Genomic DNA, 19640 nt, shown 5'->3' with positions numbered 1-19640 from the left:
ACGCGAAGGATGCAGGAAACTCATGTAAAAATTTCAGCGTTAGCTCGATTTGGGTTGTTCACTCTGGAAACGAATGCTACCGCGGGGCAAGCTCGTATGCGAAAGCGTTTCTTCAATGATTTTTTTTTTTTTTACGGGACTCCAGCCTAACTTCGCAAATAAAACGAATATCTAAAGCCTGAACAACGCGCTGGGTATGGCACAAAGTATAGCGTTTCTCAATGTCCTGTCTTTCGTAACCAGGGTCTTACTGAATGCGCAAGCAAACACGACGCGTCCTTTTCGAAATTGCAACTCTAGAATCGAGCCTTCAAGTTAAAAGTTCGAAAACTTGGTGTCCGCAATATGGGCGATATCAAAGGGCATAAATGAGCGGTCGTGTCTCAACCACCGCACACATCTCCCATCATTCACGCAGTAGTGCTTGGGTGCACAGCTGCTGCAAATGGAAACGCAATGCGACATGTGAAAAAAGAGCGGCAATATTTCTTTCCTCCTTTTTTTTTTTCCCGCCGGTTTTTCTTCGCACCGATTCCGGGCGATATCGAACGGAACTTCAATTTGGGCAAGTTGGCGCGACGCGCTCGATGCGAGGCGTCGCGATAAAACGAAGACGAAGTAAAAGAAACAAAAATGCATGTACACACAGGCCTGGAGATACGGTCCATAGTGGATATGAGTTGAGGAGGGAACGACAACATATGCGAGGGCTTATATTGACTACGTGCCCACTTCTCCTCGTCCCCTCCTTTCCAGACTTGGTCAACTTCTCCTGCCGCACCAATGTTCGGCGCTAGTTTCTGAACGCGGAGAAAAGGTTGTTGTAGTACTTTGAGGGAGGGCGATAGTGGGGCATTTACGAGCTCCTTCATTGTACCGGGAGATGACTTGGGTAGTTCGAACGAACCTCAAACAATATTTATAACATTTTGCTAAGGCTTCAACTTACTTAAACTTCCAGCAGGAAAGCATACCAAATAACTTGACCGCTTATTCAGTAAGTAGTAACAAAACTGCATTTCAGTGTGCCAACATAAAAATAAGAAAGAAGAGGAATACTTACAAATTAGTTTTTTCCTGAACGATGGATGGATGGATCTTGAGCATCTCACTTGAAGCGGGGTGGTGACTTATATGCCACGAAGCACGTTATCTTGCCTTTCTTCAGCGCATAGGCCTCTACGACTTATGGTTCATGTTAATCATCGAACCTGATGGAAATTTATTGCTCTAAAATCTATTTATGTTCTCTGCCTTTGCACCAACAATATTCTACTCATTGTTTTACTATAATCCGCCACCTATTTGTTAACCTTTACTTATTAGCCTTAAAGCCCAAGGCCTCAGGCAAGGTTACTACGTCAATACCCTCTATTGGCCATTAACTCTACTTTCTCGTCTCAACCACACCGCAGACGTACGCTTTTAAGAGGACGGAAGTCATTTTGTTTGTATCATAACATTCACATGCCGGCACATACAGGACTAGATGTAGGTGGCATGAGTGCAACTTAAGAATAAGGAAGTTTAATGGCAAAACTAAAAACAAAACAAAAAAAATAATATTCAGATCCCACGCACTGCGGGAATCGACGTAAGCGAAGCTTTTCTGCTGTTTCCGTTCATTGATATATTGCGATATATTGACGGTATACGACAGTCGTGACAGGATGTGAAATGTTACCTTGTCTGCTCCGCTCAGCCTTCGTCTCGTCGGCACTAAGTGTACGCTTCGGCGCCATTCTGGGTTGTAGCATTGTCCAGGGGAGTACGGTAGCGCGATTCAAAGACGGGACAAAAGAAGACACAAAGGGACACACACAGCGCTATGTGTGTCCCTTTGTGTCTTCTTTTGTCCCGTCTTTGAATCGCGCTACCGTACTCCCCTTGAAGATGCATTACCAACAAGACCACATTGCAACACTCGTGTAGCATTGTAGCTCACAAAACTGCCTCCCCACCCCGTCCCTCTACTCTCGTTGCTGTTGCGGGTGAGCACGGAGACAAGCGCGGCAGCTCCTGCACAGCATTTGAGAGGGGTCACGCCTAGTTAGGCGTCCAGTGGGCATTGTGCAGATGCGACGCGGCGTAAATCTTGACACGGCTCAGCTTCTCTGGTCGTCTTTCCTTTGTGCCACACTCCTGTCATGTACTAACGCGATAGCGTTAAGGGCCCTGTGTCACAGAAAATGCGGCGTCGGCGCCGCGGGCGTCGCTCGGCGAATAATCATTCTAAACCACAACCGCGCAGGCTCTCCACGTGGCGCATACCTTGTCTTACAATCTTTACAAAGCTTTTCCTCGGAATTTTAAGAATGACAGCTCATAAACAAATGTCATGAAACAAAACACCGACCACGCATGCCTTTTATGTTTTTGTGACATGGCCACGTCTCGACCACGTCTCGACGCGGCCGGTGTTATAGTGGCGTCCGTCTGAACTATGTCCTGACGTGGCCGGCGTTAGCGGCGTGCCGGACAGCAGCAGCAGCAGTCGTAAAGTCGAAGGAAGAGGCAAAGAAAGCTTCGCTTAAAAAAAAAAAAAGAACCTTAAAGAAGTAGGTCTGATTTTCTAGGCGGTCGCATTCCAGTCAAACATGGGTAACAATTAAATTGACCTATTGGAGTATCCAAGTGTGTACAATCTTGCACAGGGTGTCTACTAAGTTGATATTTCCGAATTCTCCAGGCTTTCCCTGAGTGACACGGAACATTGTTTTATGTCAAGACGGGCTGACACCATATGTCGCCCGATGCTGTCACTCTCGAGTAAGCATGTTAAAAAAAAAACGACTTAATACAGTTCGAATAGTAAGGAGTAGTGTTTATCTTATTCAACAAGAAAAGGGAGAGGTTAGTAAAATGCACAGAGAAAAAAAGATATATTCGAAAAATATGGTAAACCCCTTTGTCGAATATTCCCTAACACGAATAAAAAGGAGATGCATACAGAAACAAATATTTTCGAAGATGATCTAGTTCTATCAACTGATAGCAAGCTCATTGCTGTGAGACCCGAACTTTGTCACAAGTGAGATTCTCTCTCAACAGCTGGTAACCTCAACTGTCCCGACATACTCCCAGCCCACGCACAACGCCTCAGTGTTGCATTTAACTGCGTTAAAGAGTATATTTTGATTTGTATTAAGGACACCTGCATCTCGGCGCCAGCCAACACGTTTTTTTTTTTTTTTGAGCTCAAGCACTTTCAAAGAAACGGCGGCACGCTTTCTTTCTCGTTAATTCCTCAATGCACAGGTCCTCTCCGTTCTCGTCCTGCTTGCGCTGCGCGTTCGCCCCACGGACCATTTGAAGCATCCTCGTGGTCAGTTGCACAGTAATCGTCCGAAAAATCGGGCAGTTTGAAAAAAAAAAAATGAATGCACGTCTTTTAATGCCCTTAAGGGCTAAACTCGCCGGAGGCAAAACCGAAAAAGCTCTGAAGGTCTGCCAGTTCACTTATTAGGCATATCGGTTCTCGTACTGTGGTAGGAGACGGCGGGTGCACGCATGTATATTGAAGGAATACATACTGTTTCCCGTGACAATTGCCTCTTCCCACGCTTATGTTTCACCGCAATACTTTTGCGTATGCTTCACCGTGTAACACTGCTGTAATGAGGTGAAGCTGACTTTCGGGAACCAGCATTATGCAACGCGCCGTGCTTTCCGAGCTTCGAAGCCAATCGCGAGGATCACAAAGGCGGAGTCGGTGCCATTGCTGACAGCGACGATTTCTTTCAATGGAAAACACAGCACAGAACGGCAAGAAGCTTAATAGCGAACGTTGAAGCAGCTAGGCTTAGCGTTGCCGCGGTGGTGGCTGCGGCTGCCAGCGTATCTGCGTGCGAGAGTGCCGGATCGAGGCGGCGACATAATCAATATGACGGTGGTGGTGTCTTTGATTAATGCCATTTCGGTCCTGCAGTCACGGCAAAAAGTAAGGGAAATCGGACGTCGAAGGATTCCTGCGTTCGAAATTTCATACGTTCTTGTACATTGACTCTATGAGGCCGTCCGAATTATCGGGCGTCCGGAAAGTCGGTCGTTGACTGTACACTGACAACTCCTCCAGCCGACGACACGGCGTCAAGAGACGATTCGTCACGATCCCTCTCTGTAACTCGAGCCAGCATTACCGCAGCTTTCTTTCCCTTTCAATAAAATTGCAGCTAATTTTCCCTGATAGAAGCACAAACTCCCTGAGTTTTCCCCGAGTACTTCCCGACTATTCAAAATCCCTGCGAATTCCCGGTTTTCCCGGTTGGTAGACACCGTGCTTACAATACTTGCAAGCTTTCAAGATGCATTCCTTGCTGTTTAAGTACCATGCTAACGCTCACACGCAGATCGCGTGGTGAATGGGACCTTCCTGAGTGCTGTTGCAGTCCGCGACAACACGTCCTCGACTGTGGAGATTCACCTGCGTCCACTAGCGGCAAGGTTTATCTACCAGCTCTACCTGGTAGTTGACAATGAGTTCATCTACTTTTGGGACGACACCATGCGCATTCAGCACTTCAAAGGTATGCACACCAGCGTTGCCTACAAGCTCTTTTGAATCTGGCTGTCCCATTAAAATTGGAATAGAGTCAACAGATAACTCTTTTTTTATTATAATGTTCAAAGTTAGACTGTCTAGTTGATTCAACTTGATGGATAAGTAAAGTTGGCGGGAACAAATGAGAAAGCATGAAGTCCAACTTCATTATTCATGTACCACCATACAAGAGCATGAATATAGCAAGAGGTCTGATAGAGAAAACAATAATGGGTGTGTTATGGTACTTACAAAAGGAAAGAGACTGAGGAAAAAGCAGGCACTATAGAAGAGATAATGGGAGCTAGCCACTTTCCGTCTCTTTAATTACTCTAAATATGTGACAGCTGCAGTGCCTCTGTGTGTGAGATGATGTGACAGCAATGAGAAAGATCAAGCTATGAAAACAAATACAGAAACAAACAAGCAAGCAATGAAACAAACAAAGCAAGTAAATAGGCTGGTCTGCTCTGGCCATGACTAGCAAAAGACAATTGTGTACAGCGTTTATTACATAAGAAAGTGTGAAAACAGACTACAAACACTGTTGAAAGTCTTAACGTTCATATATTCCTAACACCATTGGCCTACAATATGCATCAGATGAGTACTACGATTTCACCGCCTTCTCTCACTTTCTTTTCAGCAGTGCAATGACAGGTAAATTGTGCTATTTCGAAGAAGGAAGAAATTGGTTCACCTCAGAGCTTAACAGATCTACTCAATTTGACATGGCAAAGCAATACTTGTGTCAGCAGAGCCACTTAGTGGAGAGCTCCAGGTTAACTTTGGCCCCCAGGAGTTCTTTCAGATGCACCTAAGTTTAAGAACATGCACATTTTTTGCATCCCACCATTTATGCATACTTATATACCAGTTACAAGAGGTCCCAAATCAGTCTTGAGTTAACTGACCTCTTTCTGTATGTTCTCATCAAATGTACCCATTTCCAATATTGTAAAATAAATCAAATGAATTAATCAGCTGTCATCAAACCTTGCAATGGTTACTGATGCAACTCTTGTACTTATGTGCCAATAACAGGACAGCTAGTGTGCACAGATAGTGGCAGTACACAAGCTTAATTTTCCGATATCCCACTTTCTCATTGCTGATCTTTCTTTTTTCTCAAACCAGGTGTGACAATTTACCAACCGACTGGTTACTACAACATGTCCAAGGTTGTGTGCATGTTTGATTCTGGTGCTGGAGTAGAAGTCTTGGTGAAGGACGAACAGCTGTCTATGAATGTCTTCCTACCTGTGGAGTTCATTGTGAGTACATGCCACGTGAAGGATACCAGTTGAGCATTTTCGGCTCTTATTTTCCCAAAATTTGGTGCATGTCTTTATTTGTTATTATTTCCACCCAGGAATTCATTTGCGGTGGACAATTTTTCACATCAAGCTCACCATATTTTTTGTTATAGCAAATATAGGTTTGCCAGTTTCCTTGGTCCTAAAAAGCACTGTGTCATTGCAGATCCTGCTCTTCTGCACTATAGTTGCATCCAGTACAAAGGAATAACAATGTTCTAAAGAAGCAGCCTAGAAATGGCACAAAACTGTACAGCAATGCGATTATGCCTTTGAATTTTTAACAGATATATAATGAGACTTGATTCATAACATGATGCACGTACACAATTCTGACCAAGAAAAAATTACTAAGCTTGCACGCCTTTGTCTTAAGAATCATTGCAGAGGAGTAACTAAACATAAAAAATTAAAAGGCACAAGAAGAACAAAACTTTGAAATATTTTTTATGTTACGAGGTCTGTGCCTTATGGGGTCCCTCACCAGGCCCCATAACAAATTTTGATTATATGCCAGAAGTTGTTACGTGTCCGTTCTGCCACAAAAATTTTTAAAATTGGCTCACTAATAGCCGAGATAGAAATATTTCAGTGCTGCAAACCCATGATTTCAGAAGGCGAGCTCTATTGCATAGCGAGACTCTTTCCACTCGTCCCGTCTAGCCTCCGTAAGTGAAATTCCTTCCCTGTGTTCTCCCATAGTGGACCTCCAGGATTGCATGATGCATACGTCATGAGCCCCACCTTCAGCTTTTTTCGCCTCGCTGTTTTTTTTTTTTTCCGGCGCTGTGCACTTCTGCCGATGGTGTTGCGCGCGAGCTGCTGTGATGTCTCGTTTTGCGTAGTGCACGATTTTGTGTGCTGTGCTCAAGGACACATGACTAGCGGTATAATTCAGTGCTACACGAATAGTACTGAGGCAGAACAAGTGGATCGCAGAACACGATCATGCGCTGGAACACGGTAGAAAATGGTATTGTTTTCATACCTGCGCTTGTGACTGCACAACCGTGGGGACAAGCAGACAAAGCAGAAGAACATGTCTTGCTTCGGTGCGAAGTAAAACAAAAAACACACAGACATTCCGCTTGTGTGTTTTATTATTTCTCTAAACTTCAATTCGTCAATTCAGGCAACACATCACACAAATAAGAGATGTTGCCTTGAATAATTCTCGAAGTCACTTGTCACCACGAGCGACGTCACTGCGGACACGACTACGTAGGCGCACGAACACGATGTCACCATTCAGCTTGGAATGTGGTCGCCGCGAGGGAAAGGGAAAAGGGCATTCGGATCGAAATTTCAGACCTTTCTGCAGCGCATAGTGATGTATTCTTTTTCGAAAACGATCGTTAGCGTGCATTGTATGCTCTGCACTTGTCAGCTCAATATGGCCAGACCTGGTGAGGGGCCCTTTAAATGTTTCATTAGTTTGGCGGAAGGTTAATGTGTGATTTTGACCTCAAGAGGCTCCTTGTATTGGAATGCAAGTAAGCTAGCAGCTGTTCAATGATCACCATCTTAGCTCACTAAAAAATTGCCTTCAGTGGCCATTTTTTGCTTAAAACCGAAATATGAGAAAGAAAAAGAAAATTAGCTTACCTTATCATTCTTTTTTACTCGGTTTTAAGTGGAAACACCGAACCTTAGATAGAGACAATTAACCTGGACGAAGGTAGTGCAAAAAATCACCCAGATGTGTTCTGCATGAATAGTGGCTCAAAACCAACCTAGCAATTTGAGTTTGCAATGTACAGGATTGCTTTGCCATTTGACACCTGCGTTGCAATTATGATGCATACTATAGAAGAAGCAAGGGGCATTACGTAATAACATTTAATTCCATACTTGATTTCACTGCTAGCTATTATTCACATCATGGATGAAGGAAATAAACTAGGTCTGAGTCTTAGGTCATACAGCCAGGCTTCACAAGCCAACCCTCCACAAAGCCATCCCCTTCGCTTTTTCTCTCTCAAAACTTCAGCTTTACACATGACCCTCTGCTCAGTTTTAATCTATGTGCACTTGTTCCAGTGCATTGATAACCATTCTGTACATGTTTTCTCCTGATAAGTATGTGCAACGTCGGTTGTTTATTGCAACGCGTGCCTTTGTTGTCTTAGTTGCAATGTGCAAGTGAGGCAGCCACACATTGCTGTCGCAACTGTTGTCGTCCTCCACAATTTACATGAAGAAAATTCAATAAAGGGCTATTGTTGGCAATCTTATACCTTGTCTATAACTGCCAGCGTGTGCACTTATGTGTAAAGCTGCATGTTCTTTACCTTCCAGAACATTACAAGAGGATTATTGGGATACTGGGACAAGCGAAAAGAGAATGACTTTATGCCTCCACATGGAAATGCCTTTGTACCAATTACAGCAACATTAGAACAGATCTACCATCAGTTTGGCAACTTATGCAAGTATTCACACTGCTAATTTTTCTCACATTACTGCCAGTGCATCAAGCTTTAACATACAAAGCAGAGATTGATGATAACACTAGTAAAATCTATTCACAGCCTTGCAACTGACATTAACAGGACACACTACTTAGGAAGCTCCTATCTAAATACATGGGAACAAAGAAACATTTGTTTAGTTTCCACTGAACCAATATTGATGAGGCTTGTTGCACTTAAAAGTGAGTCAGAATCTACTGGCTTTTGAGAGCTATATTTCTTTATTTAGGCCATACAATTTTGTTTACAAGACATGCCAAAAATTTGAGAATTTCAAAGGAATTAAGCATGAAATTTACAAATATAACTCAGAAATATAACCAGTATATCACACTTTCGTAAGCCCCGACTACTGGAACGTCTAAAGCAGACAAAACTGATATATTATACATTGCTCTGTAATATACCACTAAATTACGAGTATGTCTTTCACAGAACTTCTATAAAGAATGTAATTATTTCATATAAGCACTGCAAACTAATGCATCAGACTTATCTTCAAAACATAAGTGTGTGCGTGTGTATATCTACATCATGACTTCATGAAGCCAGTAGACAATGACGCCAAGGAAAGAATCAGGAAAATTAACTGTGGTTGAAACTATAATGTGGAAAATAGCAAAAGTAAACGAAAGTGCACGAAAAGGTAACTTGTCACTGGTGGGAGCCAAATCTACAACCTCTGCATTACACATATGTTGCACTACCAATTGTGCTACAGCGACGGCCATCAATTCACCCACTAACTTGGGTATTTAGGTTTACTACATCTAGCGCTAGGAGTGTTAGCCAGTGCCACTCAGAGCCTAGGTAGGCAGATGCGAAACATCCTTCATTTTTGTGTGCGTGCGTCAAGGATGGCACGCACGCACATACACAGACATTTTGTTTCTAACAGTCAGTAGAAATCAGCTTTTTCTCCAAACTGTGACAAACTTAATTAAAATGTGTTTGTTTGCCTAAGAAAGCATTTCTGCATTTAAAATGTATATTTGAATAGAGAAATTGGAGCTGGCTCCAAGCTGAAGCTGCCTCTTAAGCAGTACTGAAAAATAACTTTGTTCTGTCACATGCATAATAACCAATAAAAGCATACATTTGAATAACAAATGAAAACATCTTAGAATGGAGTACTATTTTGTGACATCATAGCTATGAATGAGCTAATAGCTTAATTACGACCATCGAACTAACTAGTAAGATTAGTTTGTGCGTCAAAGGAGAAATGGGCATATACAAAGTTAGACGACAAGTTGGCAATGACTAGTTCACTGATATTTTCGTGCTTGACGTTCTTGCAGGGAGGTTAAATGAATCAAGCTCTCTGTTCAACCATGATGTAATGGGCTACAAGTTTGGCCACTACGACGACCAGTCGTTCCTGCCGTACCTTGAAGACCCTCCACGAATACCACAGAATTTTACATACCGGCCCCAGGACGTTCAAGATGTAAGTCCAACAATATAAATAGTACTAGGAAAATGTCAAGCTCTCAAGCAAGGTCATGAATGTGACAGTGGCACAATGACATAGATATTCAATGTCCAATTGCAGATAAGTTTATGCTGGACATCAAAAGGAATTCACTTTGTGTTAATGGTTACAATAACTCCTATAAAGAAATGAGTCATATTGGGAAGACGGGTGCCCACTGTACGGTCCCACTAGCCATCTAAAAGCACCAGAAGTAAGTGAGCTTATAAAATTAATCTTTGTACTTGTCATAAGCAAGTCTTTAATAACTTGCCTTGATAGAGAATTAGAAATTTCATGCCAATAAACCCTATGGATGCTTAGTGCTCATTATATTTGAATAAGCAAGTTATATGTGTGCTCAGCTTTATCAAACAAGGTGCTATCTTTACAAACAAGAACAAGTATTTGAAGCTATTGTTTTTACAGCTAGTAAATCCTATTAATGAAACATGCTAAAGTGCAATCCAGATGGCAACAACCTAAAAGAAAAATTATGCACATCAAATGCAGATGTTGGAATCTATGTGAAGTGAAGCTTTTGTGAAGAGATTAATTAAATGCTATAGAATTAAACATGATGCATACCATTGTTTTTCTTGTCCTCATATGCATTTTGCGATCTCGTGCAATGTTCATGCACTACACTGTTCACAAGCTATGCCGAAATGTAAACAGCAGTTCATGTGAATGCATACTGTGAGATGTCAACACAGTTATGTCATGAGGGAGAAGGGGATGTTTGTAGAGTGAAGAGTGGTGAGGATAGGTGTACACAGGATAGGTGTACGATGGGAAGGACAGTGTTAAGGTCCGCTTATTTCATTCCTGCGTTTGTGGCCTAATAGAAACTGGTGCACCTCTTCCACGTCATACGCAACATGATGCACACACGAATCATCTCAAAGACCTACCTCGCATTAGCATAAGGAAATTATGGATGCAGTTGTGGCCTAATGGTTAATGGCGCTCGGCAAGGTGTGCTGCAGTGACCATAGGATGGTAAGAACTTGAATTAGCCTAGACTTGAGGAGGGAATGGAAGAAACTGGTACATAAGAAGCCGATCAATGAGTTAGCAGTAAGAGGGAAAATAGAGGAATTCCGGATCAAGCTACAGAACAGATATTTGGCTTTAGCTCAGGAAGAGGACTTTAGTGTTGAAACAATGAACGACAATCTTATGGGCATCATTAACGAGCGTGCAATAGAAGTCGGTGGTAACTTCGGTAGACAGGATACCAGTGAGCTATTGCAGGAGACAAAAGATTTGATTAAGAAATGCCAATGTATGACAGCCTTTAACCCTACAGCTACAATAGAACTGGCAGAACTTTTTAAGTTAATCCACAAGCGTAAGACAGCTGACATAAGGAAGTATAATAGATAGAATTGAACATGCTCTCAGAAACAGAGGAAGCCTAAAAGCAGTGAAGAAACTAGGAATGGGCAAGAATCAGATGCATGCGTTAAGAGAGAAAGCCGGAAATATCATTACTAATATGGATGAGATAGTTCAAGTGGCTGAGGAGTTCTATAGAGTACCAGTAGTATACAGTACCAGTGGCACCCACAATGATAATGAAAGAGGGAATAGTCTAGAGGAATTTGAAATCCCGCAAGTAACGCCAGAAGAAGTAAAGAAAGCCTTGGGAGCTAAGCAAAGGGGGAAGGCAGCTGGGGAGGATCAGGTAACAGCAGATTTGTTGAAGGATGATGGCCAGATTGTTCTAGAAAAACTGGCCACCCTGTATACGCAATGCCTCATGACCTCGAGCGTACCAGAATCTTGGAAGAACGCCAACATAATCCTAATCCATAAGAAAGGGGACGCCAAAGACTTGAAAAATTATAGGCCGATCAGCTTACTGTCTGTTGCCTACAAAGTATTTACTAAGGTAATCGCAAATAGAACCAGGAACACCTTAGACTTCTGTCAACCAAAGGACTAGGCAAGATTTCGTAAAGGCTACTCAACAATAGACCATATTCACACTATCAATCAGGTGACAGAGAAATGTGCGGAATATAACCAACCCTTATATATAGCTTTCATTGATTACGACAAAGCGTTTGATTCAGTCGAAACCTCAGCAGTCATGGAGGCATTACGGAATCAGGATGTAGACGAGCCGTATGTAAAAATACTGAACGATATCTATAGTGGCTCCACAGCCACCGTAGTCCTCCATAAAGAAAGCAACAAAATCCCAATAAAGAAAGGCGTCAGGCAGAGAGATATGATCTCTCCAATGCTATTCACAGCGTGTTTACAGGAGGTATTCAGAGACCTGGAGTGGGAAGAATTGGAGATAAGAGTTAATGGAGAATACCTTAGTAACTTGCGATTCGCTGATGATATTATCTTGCTTAATAACTCAGGGGACCAATTGCAATGCATGCTCACTGACCTGGAGAGGCAAAGCAGAAGGGTGGGTCTAAAAGTTAATCTGCAGAAAACTAATGTTTAACAGTCTAAGAAGAGAACAGAAGTTTACAATAGGTAGTGATGCACTGGAAGTGGTATGGGAATACATCTACTTAGGGCACGTAGTGACTGCGGATCGGGATCATGAGACTGAAATAATCAGAAGAATAAGAATGCGCTGAGGTGCATTCGGCAGGCCTTCTCAGATCATGAACAGCAGGTTGCTATTATCCCTCAAGAGAAAAGTGTATAACAGCTGTGGCTTACCAGTACTCACCTACGGGCAGAAACCTGGAGGCTTACGTAAAGGGTTATATTTAAATTGAGGACGACGCAACGAGCTATGGAAAGAAGAATGATGGGTGTAACGTTAAGGGATAAGAAAATAGCAGATTGGGTGAGGGAAGAAATGCGAGTTAATGAAATCAAGAAAACGAAATGGGCATGGGGAAGACATGTAATGAGGAGGGAAGATAACCGATGGTCATTAAGGGTTACGGACTGGATTCCAAGCGAAGGGAAGTGTAGGAGGGGAAGGCAGAAAGTTAGGTGGGCGGATGAGATTAAGAAGTTTGCAAGGACAACATGGGGACAATTAGCACATGACCGGGGTAGTTGGAGAAGTATGGGAGAGGCCTTTGCCCTGCAGTGGACGTAACCAGGCTGATGATGATGAATGGTTAGAGCACCAGAGTGTTGTGTTGGGAGACCAAGGTTCGATCCCACCATCAAACAAGTACCTCTTATTTTCTACATGTGAGCTACTTGCAAATACCACAGCAGGAGCCAGCAACAGCAACAACAGTCAGCAGAAGGCCAGGAAAGTGCGAAAAAAAAATATTAGAAGAAGAAAGAGAAAGAAAGCTTTGCCTTAAAAATTGCACAGACTCCTCCGTTCTGAGCACTAAACTGTAATGACTGCTAAACAAATGCAATGTCAATGTTACAATCATGACAGCTTTAAAAATTAAACCAGCATTTCTTTTTTTTGTTTCTTTTTCAGACATGTTCTGGGTCAAAGGCCTGCATATACGACTTCATAGTAACTGGAGACAAGAGATATGCTGCCACAACAAAATCTAATGAGGCTGCAGTTTACGCCGCAGCTAACGAAGTCCGTGAGCAAGGTACAAACATTGAGAAGGCCAAAATTCTACCATTTACCTGCCGGATAGCGCTCCCACCCCCCACCCCCCTACCCATCCCCAAGTCACTATAGTTTACCACAAGTAAGGTGCTCTATTTTTCTTGGGTGAGTGCTGACTGTTAGTGCAACACCTTGGTACAGATGTGAAAGGCACATAATCTAGTAGTCCAATATGCACAGAATCCATCACCCTGTGCAACCAATCCAGTGGCTGTAAGCTTCTTTAAAAGCTCACAGTGGATTGGGCTGCTTTTATCAGAAAAGCTCATGCTGAGATGAATAGCATAACCAGAGCGATTCAAGATTATACGGTTTTCAAACACATTGAAAGCCACTCATACTAGTATTGGTGAGTGCACTATATGGAATTATTTCCTACACGTGCTAGATTATGACATGTTTTTCCTCTAACAAAAATGCATGTGTCAGTAAGTGACTCTGCAAGTATCCTATTTAGTTGTGTAAGGCCTGCACATTCTTTTCGTTCATTTTTGCCAGGAGTGAACTTTACACGAGGCAGGCTAACTTAAGCCTCTAACTGCACTCAGACTGCTATGCAAATAAATGTAACCACTGGGAGCTGACTATGAACACAATTACAGTTGCCAGGTGATTCTTTGGACATGGACAAGTGCCATTTCGTAGTGGCTTAAGGGAATTAAAAAGCATGCAAGTATGCACGTGACATTTAGTGAAACATTTTTTTCCAACTTATCGCACTCTGAAGTGGGGGTTTGGGCCTCACATAAGGGTGAGCCTTACACATGTATATACAGTACTTCACATGAGTACATTAAATAAGAAATACAGTTGAATTTTATTAAGTCAATGCCAAGGAATGAGCATAATCGGTTTGAACTTTCTGACGTTCAGTTCAAAATAAGTGTTTAACACACGTGGGCACTCTACGAACTTTAGAACAGAGTTGAAGTAAAAGGCATTAAAAGGCAGTGGCCAAGAACAAATTAATGAATGCCAGCTGCAGCTGCATGTGAATGCGACATACAGCTAGCTATCCACAAAGTGTTTCAAAATGTGCAAGATGAGAAACATTTACGATACTTTGTGGCTCAACCATGGAACCAGCAATTGTGTGGCATTATAATTTAGCATGCCCTTGAGCAGTGGGTTTGCTCTATGCTCAGGTATTTAATTACAGCCTGCACACTTAGGCTGCCAAGTATTTGAGATTTTCAGTTTCCAAATGGCTTGCGTACTACTGTTGACAAAAGAAATGCATCAAAGGTGGAAGAATTTTGTTCATGGAGCATGCACAAAGGTGCAACTCCTTTTTTTTTCCAACAAACAATCGAGCATCACACATTTAAGTTCGGTATAACCAGAGTACATGCACCACTACAAGCACAGTCTTACTGAAGTTCTTACTTCAGTGTCGCGATTTAAGATTTCTTTCACAGCTTTCATTTATCACTGACAATGCATCTTTTATCTGTGCATGTATTTTCACTTCGTTAGTAAATTTTATAACCACATTTGTTATTGCTGGTGTACAGGAACTTATAAATCCACCTTCATTCCTTTGTTTCTGCAGTGATCCGTTGTCCTGCCATCGATAAGCCTGCCAATGGCCGCAAGAGTGAGATTCGAAACTTTGTGGGACGAACAGTGCGATTTACATGCAATGAAGGATACCGTCTCGTTGGACATGAAGTGCGGCAGTGTAAAGAGTATGGCCTATGGTCCTGGGGCGTCGATGTCGTCTGCATCAGTGAGTATTTGGCACTATGTGCACAACTTAACACTTCAGCAGTGACATTCATGGTGAAACTGTGCATAATTAGGGATGAAGAGATAAAGGTGCCTACTATATATTGGATACCCTGCCAACCATCATCATCAAGTGAAACAGACAGCAAACATTTGTATAACTCTTTGCATTTAATTTCTGTGCGTAACGTTTGCTTGTTTAATGTTTTGTGATACTTATTAAGTGGCCCAATTTAAACCTACATGAAACAGAACCATAGGCCTTGTAAACATACTGCAACTTCCTTCTTTCTTTTCATTAAACCTGCTTCCCTGCCTCAGTCTGTTTCCCTTCTTTAAAACCGTTTCATTGCCACTGCCTAAGAATGAGTTATGGTGCCTGCACCTTGTTTTTTCCCCCATATAGGTAATTCATTGTTTTATTTTAAAGAAAAAAAAAAGAGCTATAAGTAAGCAAACTATGTACCAATCAGTCAATCCCATTTTCTCCAGAGGTGAAATGACATTATGTACAGAACTAACATATCATGGTGAAGTTAATTGGCAGGTAAGGCTCGTCCCAAAGTTTATTACGTGGCTCAATATATATAACTAACCATGAAAGCTGCAGCCCTGTTGCCAACAAGAGAATGGGCTAAGTCAGAAACTCTTGCTGTAGGTCATAACATGCATAATTATTAGGCTCTAACTTAATGGCTGCCAGACAACAGGCACGGGCAGTGTGTGTTCTTGACATCCTATTTTACTGGAACTGACATGAATGAAATAGGCAGCTCTGATTGAAGTGGTATTCACATCAACCCCAAGAGAGTGATTCACTGATTGCTTTATTTTCCAGGCAATGCCAGCTACGCACGTAAGATAGCTGGTGTAACCCTTGGCATCCTGCTGCCAATTGCACTCATCTTCTGCATTGTCTTCTTCTGCTTCTTCAAGCGCAACAGACACAAAAACAGCCACTACACAGGCTCCAACGGAGAGTGAGTTTTTATTCTGGTAACATACTCTTTGCGTATGGGACTGGCAGCTGTGGTACTTCTAGAGGCCTGCAAGCATTAAAGGTGAACTGATGTGCTAAACTGTGTGCCAACTTTGTAAATGGTAATGACCAGTTCATTTGGAATCTGTAACGCAAATTACCTTGGGTATCATGAACTTGCACATTTTTTAGAGAGGCACTGAAGGTAAATGTCAATTTAACTAAGGTTGATCAAGTACAGTTTTGGAATTGCTAATAGGCCAGTCTTAACATGACTCGAGGCTTGGTATGACAAAGTGAACACAAAAATGGGACAGATGGTGATGCTGCTTTGAAATTCCTCAACATCATAGATTTTGGCAGTGTCTGCAAGATACTAGTTTAAATGTTTCCCTACAGAAAATGATTATAATGCATTATGGAGTTGGCAAAGACTGAACCTGACAATTCTTTGGAAAGTTTTCTTCATAAAATGGCCCACATGCACCTAAACAATACAACGGAATCTGTTATCAGACTGGCATGATCGGTACGACAGTTCAGGAGTACAATTCAGAAAGGAAGGTGTTGTCTCCATTCTTGCCTGCTAAAGCATAACTTTTTTAATTTCTAAAGAAAGGTAAATGCAGAGCTTTTAAAGAATGTTCTTACAAATTAAATCAATTGCACTTCTCTTTTAGAGTCCCTTTAAATTACGAAGCTATTCAATGTGTTACCAGATTGGGGCCATGCAATGGGCCTTGAACCTCATCACATGCTATGGGAAACAAAAAAATCTGATCCTCAAGTTCCAGTCTTGGAGTGCTAAGGACGCCGCACTAGTTCCACATAGTTCCGCGCTAGTTCTAGCAGGCTGTGCAGCAGCTCTGCTCATGAACACAGTGACCATTAACTTGAATAAGTCGTAGGTGGTGTACGTGGAATAAGTCGATGGCGCTCAACTATCAACCAAGTTTTTTGATAAGCTGGAATATTTTGTTGAGGTTTCACCGGTCATTTCCACGTATGCAGTTTATTTGCATTAATTGAGAAGCAGGCTCTTCCATGCATATGCAGCTTCAAACCAAACAACTAAGAATGAAATCTCCTTTTTTTCCTTTCTCTCCTGCAAGCTTTAGTAAGTTTCCAGAACGCAGGGCAAAGACGTACCACGGTCCAGCACCAGAGAAAGTCAGCGAGACGGCAACCTGAGCACAGGAAAGCACCACCACTCGTGGACAAAAGCAGAAGAAATAGCATTTTGTAAATAAGCACCCTCCCATTTCCAGGGTTGGCATATGACACTTCACGAAACATGCATCTATGCCAATGGCGAAGACTTGGTGACACGTGCTAGTTCATTACAGTTAGCAGAACATGCAATTCCAGAGCTGCCACATGGCACAAAGCACATCCAGGAAGATGATGCAGGTGCCAGAGGTAAGCTAATCTTGGCTTCAGCTGAAGACATTGATACCTACATCAGCATAGTGCATAGGCACTCGTATTTAAGGTGGACATGTGGCTGCTCATTCAACAAATTATACTAGGCTGTCCAAAAAGCATGTGCATGCTAAATGTGATTGTATGTGCACTGTGCCACATTATGCATGAAGCAAATGCTCCTGTGGCCAAGAAGACGAAATTACTTGCTTAAACAACCATGGCCGCAATATTGTAGTGATGTCTTTTCCCGATGCTAATGCCTTTTGTGCTTTTCGCATTCGTGAGTGGTCAAGAGGCCCTCCACCCGGGTCCGCCCGGGGCGCAGCGTTGAACGTGGCCAGTCACGAACGCGAAAAGCGCGAAAGGCATTAGCATCGAGAAAAGACATCGCTACAAAATTGTGGCCCATGTCAGCTTTAGCGGACAACACACAAAATAAGGGCTCGTCTGAGTATGTGTAAAGAAACTTCCTCAGGACTAGTTCAAGAAACAAGGTACTTTGCAGTAATGCAAAATTTGGAGTCAATTGTGGCTATGTGCTCACAGCTGCAGTCAAGTTCAGTTAATATCACTGCTGTACGAACACATATGCCCATGAACAAACCTTGGCAAGGCCAAGAGCTTGCATGTTTGAGAAACTGCCATGTAGTGTACATAAAAAATAACTGTACAACATAACATGCTAACTTTCACCATGCATACATATAACTTTCCTTTTTTTTTTACCTACGTGGATGTAGCCGTATAAGCTGCAACAATTTTTTTGTGGAATGTCACATAGTGTTTATGTATTGTAACATGTCTTCAACTTTTTATGATGATTAAATAAAGTATAGCACACACCATTTGTTTAAGTTCTGCATGTACATGTGCCAAGTACAGCTCAAAAATACAAAACAAAGCTTAAATCACCATTAGAGGGTTCAGCATAGTGAATATTTGGCTTGCAAGCTTGTACATGAGCTTGCATAACTAATGAAATGAATGATGAGGGGCTGAGATGCATTAATGAAGTATGTACCGGATTCAATATATAAGGGGACTTACATTTCTACACAACTCCTTCAATAAAGTTCTTTGTCTGTACGTCTGTTTGTCTCTAGCTTTTTAACGTAAAAAGGCAGTGAAAGATTGGGGGTAAATTTATCAGTTTCATACAAAAAAGCAGATATCTTGAAAATATTGCATTTTTGCCAATAACAGGCTACTTATGTTTATGTGTGCTTGGTATTGATTCACCTTGAATTCCAGTTTTTTCAGTGTACACATGTAATGCTATGAAATAGCTTGCATCGAGTATTGAGCTGTTCATAAAAGCTACATAAGAAACGTCACTGAGTAAGAGATTATGCAGATATCAACCACAGTGGGAATCTGTGAATGCGAAGCTTCTCAACAGTTTCTATCAATACCAAGCTAATATTGTTCTCACGATGCCGGTGTAACTGCAGTGCGGGTGCATGTATAATGAGAAGCATGAAACATAATACTTGATGTTTTTTTGCATCTACAACCCTTCAAAAGCCATGATCAATGGTATCTCCCAATCAAGATGTCAATCAAGAATGCGTGCAAGCGTCATGCTCAACTACACAAACACGATTTGTGACATATGAACCAGTGCCACAACGCAAGTGCTTCCTTTCCAAACACCTCCCTGCTAACATCGCAGCTGCTCTTCGTACTTGTCCTCTCCTGACACTGATGTTAATCCTGGAGAAATAGGCAAACAAGCTAGGTCCGCACACTACTTTTGAGTGACTGTAATGCTATAGCATTTTTAGCATCCACCCACACAGCCCTTTGATTGCACCACCTTGAGTTTCATCAAACACTAAAACCTTTGCAAGGACACATATTCTGTACTGGTGATGTGATCAACCCACCAAGTCACCACTTTTGATTACACATTCTCTACAATCGGTGCAGTTTACTAGGAAACATGGCCAACATGCTCAACCATGGTAAGGTGTGCAAAGAAAGCTTTACTTTAAGATGTGCAGCAGGTGTGCCAGTGCCATGTTTCTTTTGCACACTTGATTCACTGCAGTTTTGTACTTTGACAGACATTTATATTTCACTTATGAAACAAGCATACTATTTCCTTTTAAAGAAGAACTACAAGTACAGACA

General features: G+C 42.0%; 1 protein-coding gene across 3 annotated transcripts in view; it reads left to right on the top strand.

Annotated features, from left to right (window-relative positions):
* The window catches only part of mesh (sushi domain containing 2 mesh), a 49511-nt gene extending 31159 nt beyond the window's left edge, over positions 1–18352 (top strand). The window contains exons 14-21 of one of the 3 annotated variants that reach the window (XM_055073699.2): positions 4350–4526; positions 5678–5814; positions 8155–8284; positions 9629–9777; positions 13232–13355; positions 14928–15104; positions 15942–16083; positions 17201–18352. In XM_055073699.2, coding sequence (XP_054929674.2) covers positions 4350–4526; positions 5678–5814; positions 8155–8284; positions 9629–9777; positions 13232–13355; positions 14928–15104; positions 15942–16083; positions 17201–17273 — 1109 coding nt within the window. In that variant the 3' untranslated portion in view covers positions 17274–18352. Of the gene's footprint in view, positions 1–4349; positions 4527–5677; positions 5815–8154; positions 8289–9628; positions 9778–13231; positions 13356–14927; positions 15105–15941; positions 16084–17194 lie in introns of all 3 variants that reach the window. The other 2 variants (XM_050184227.3, XM_050184226.3) reach the window with 2 other exon arrangements.
* The last annotated feature ends 1288 nt before the right edge of the window (positions 18353–19640 follow it).

The sequence above is a fragment of the Dermacentor andersoni genome, chromosome 4 (genome assembly GCF_023375885.2).
Source record: "Dermacentor andersoni chromosome 4, qqDerAnde1_hic_scaffold, whole genome shotgun sequence".
NCBI classification, from domain to species: domain Eukaryota; kingdom Metazoa; phylum Arthropoda; class Arachnida; order Ixodida; family Ixodidae; genus Dermacentor; species Dermacentor andersoni.
Note: the sequence above shows the minus strand (reverse complement) of the source record. Positions and strands in the feature narration are given on the sequence as shown.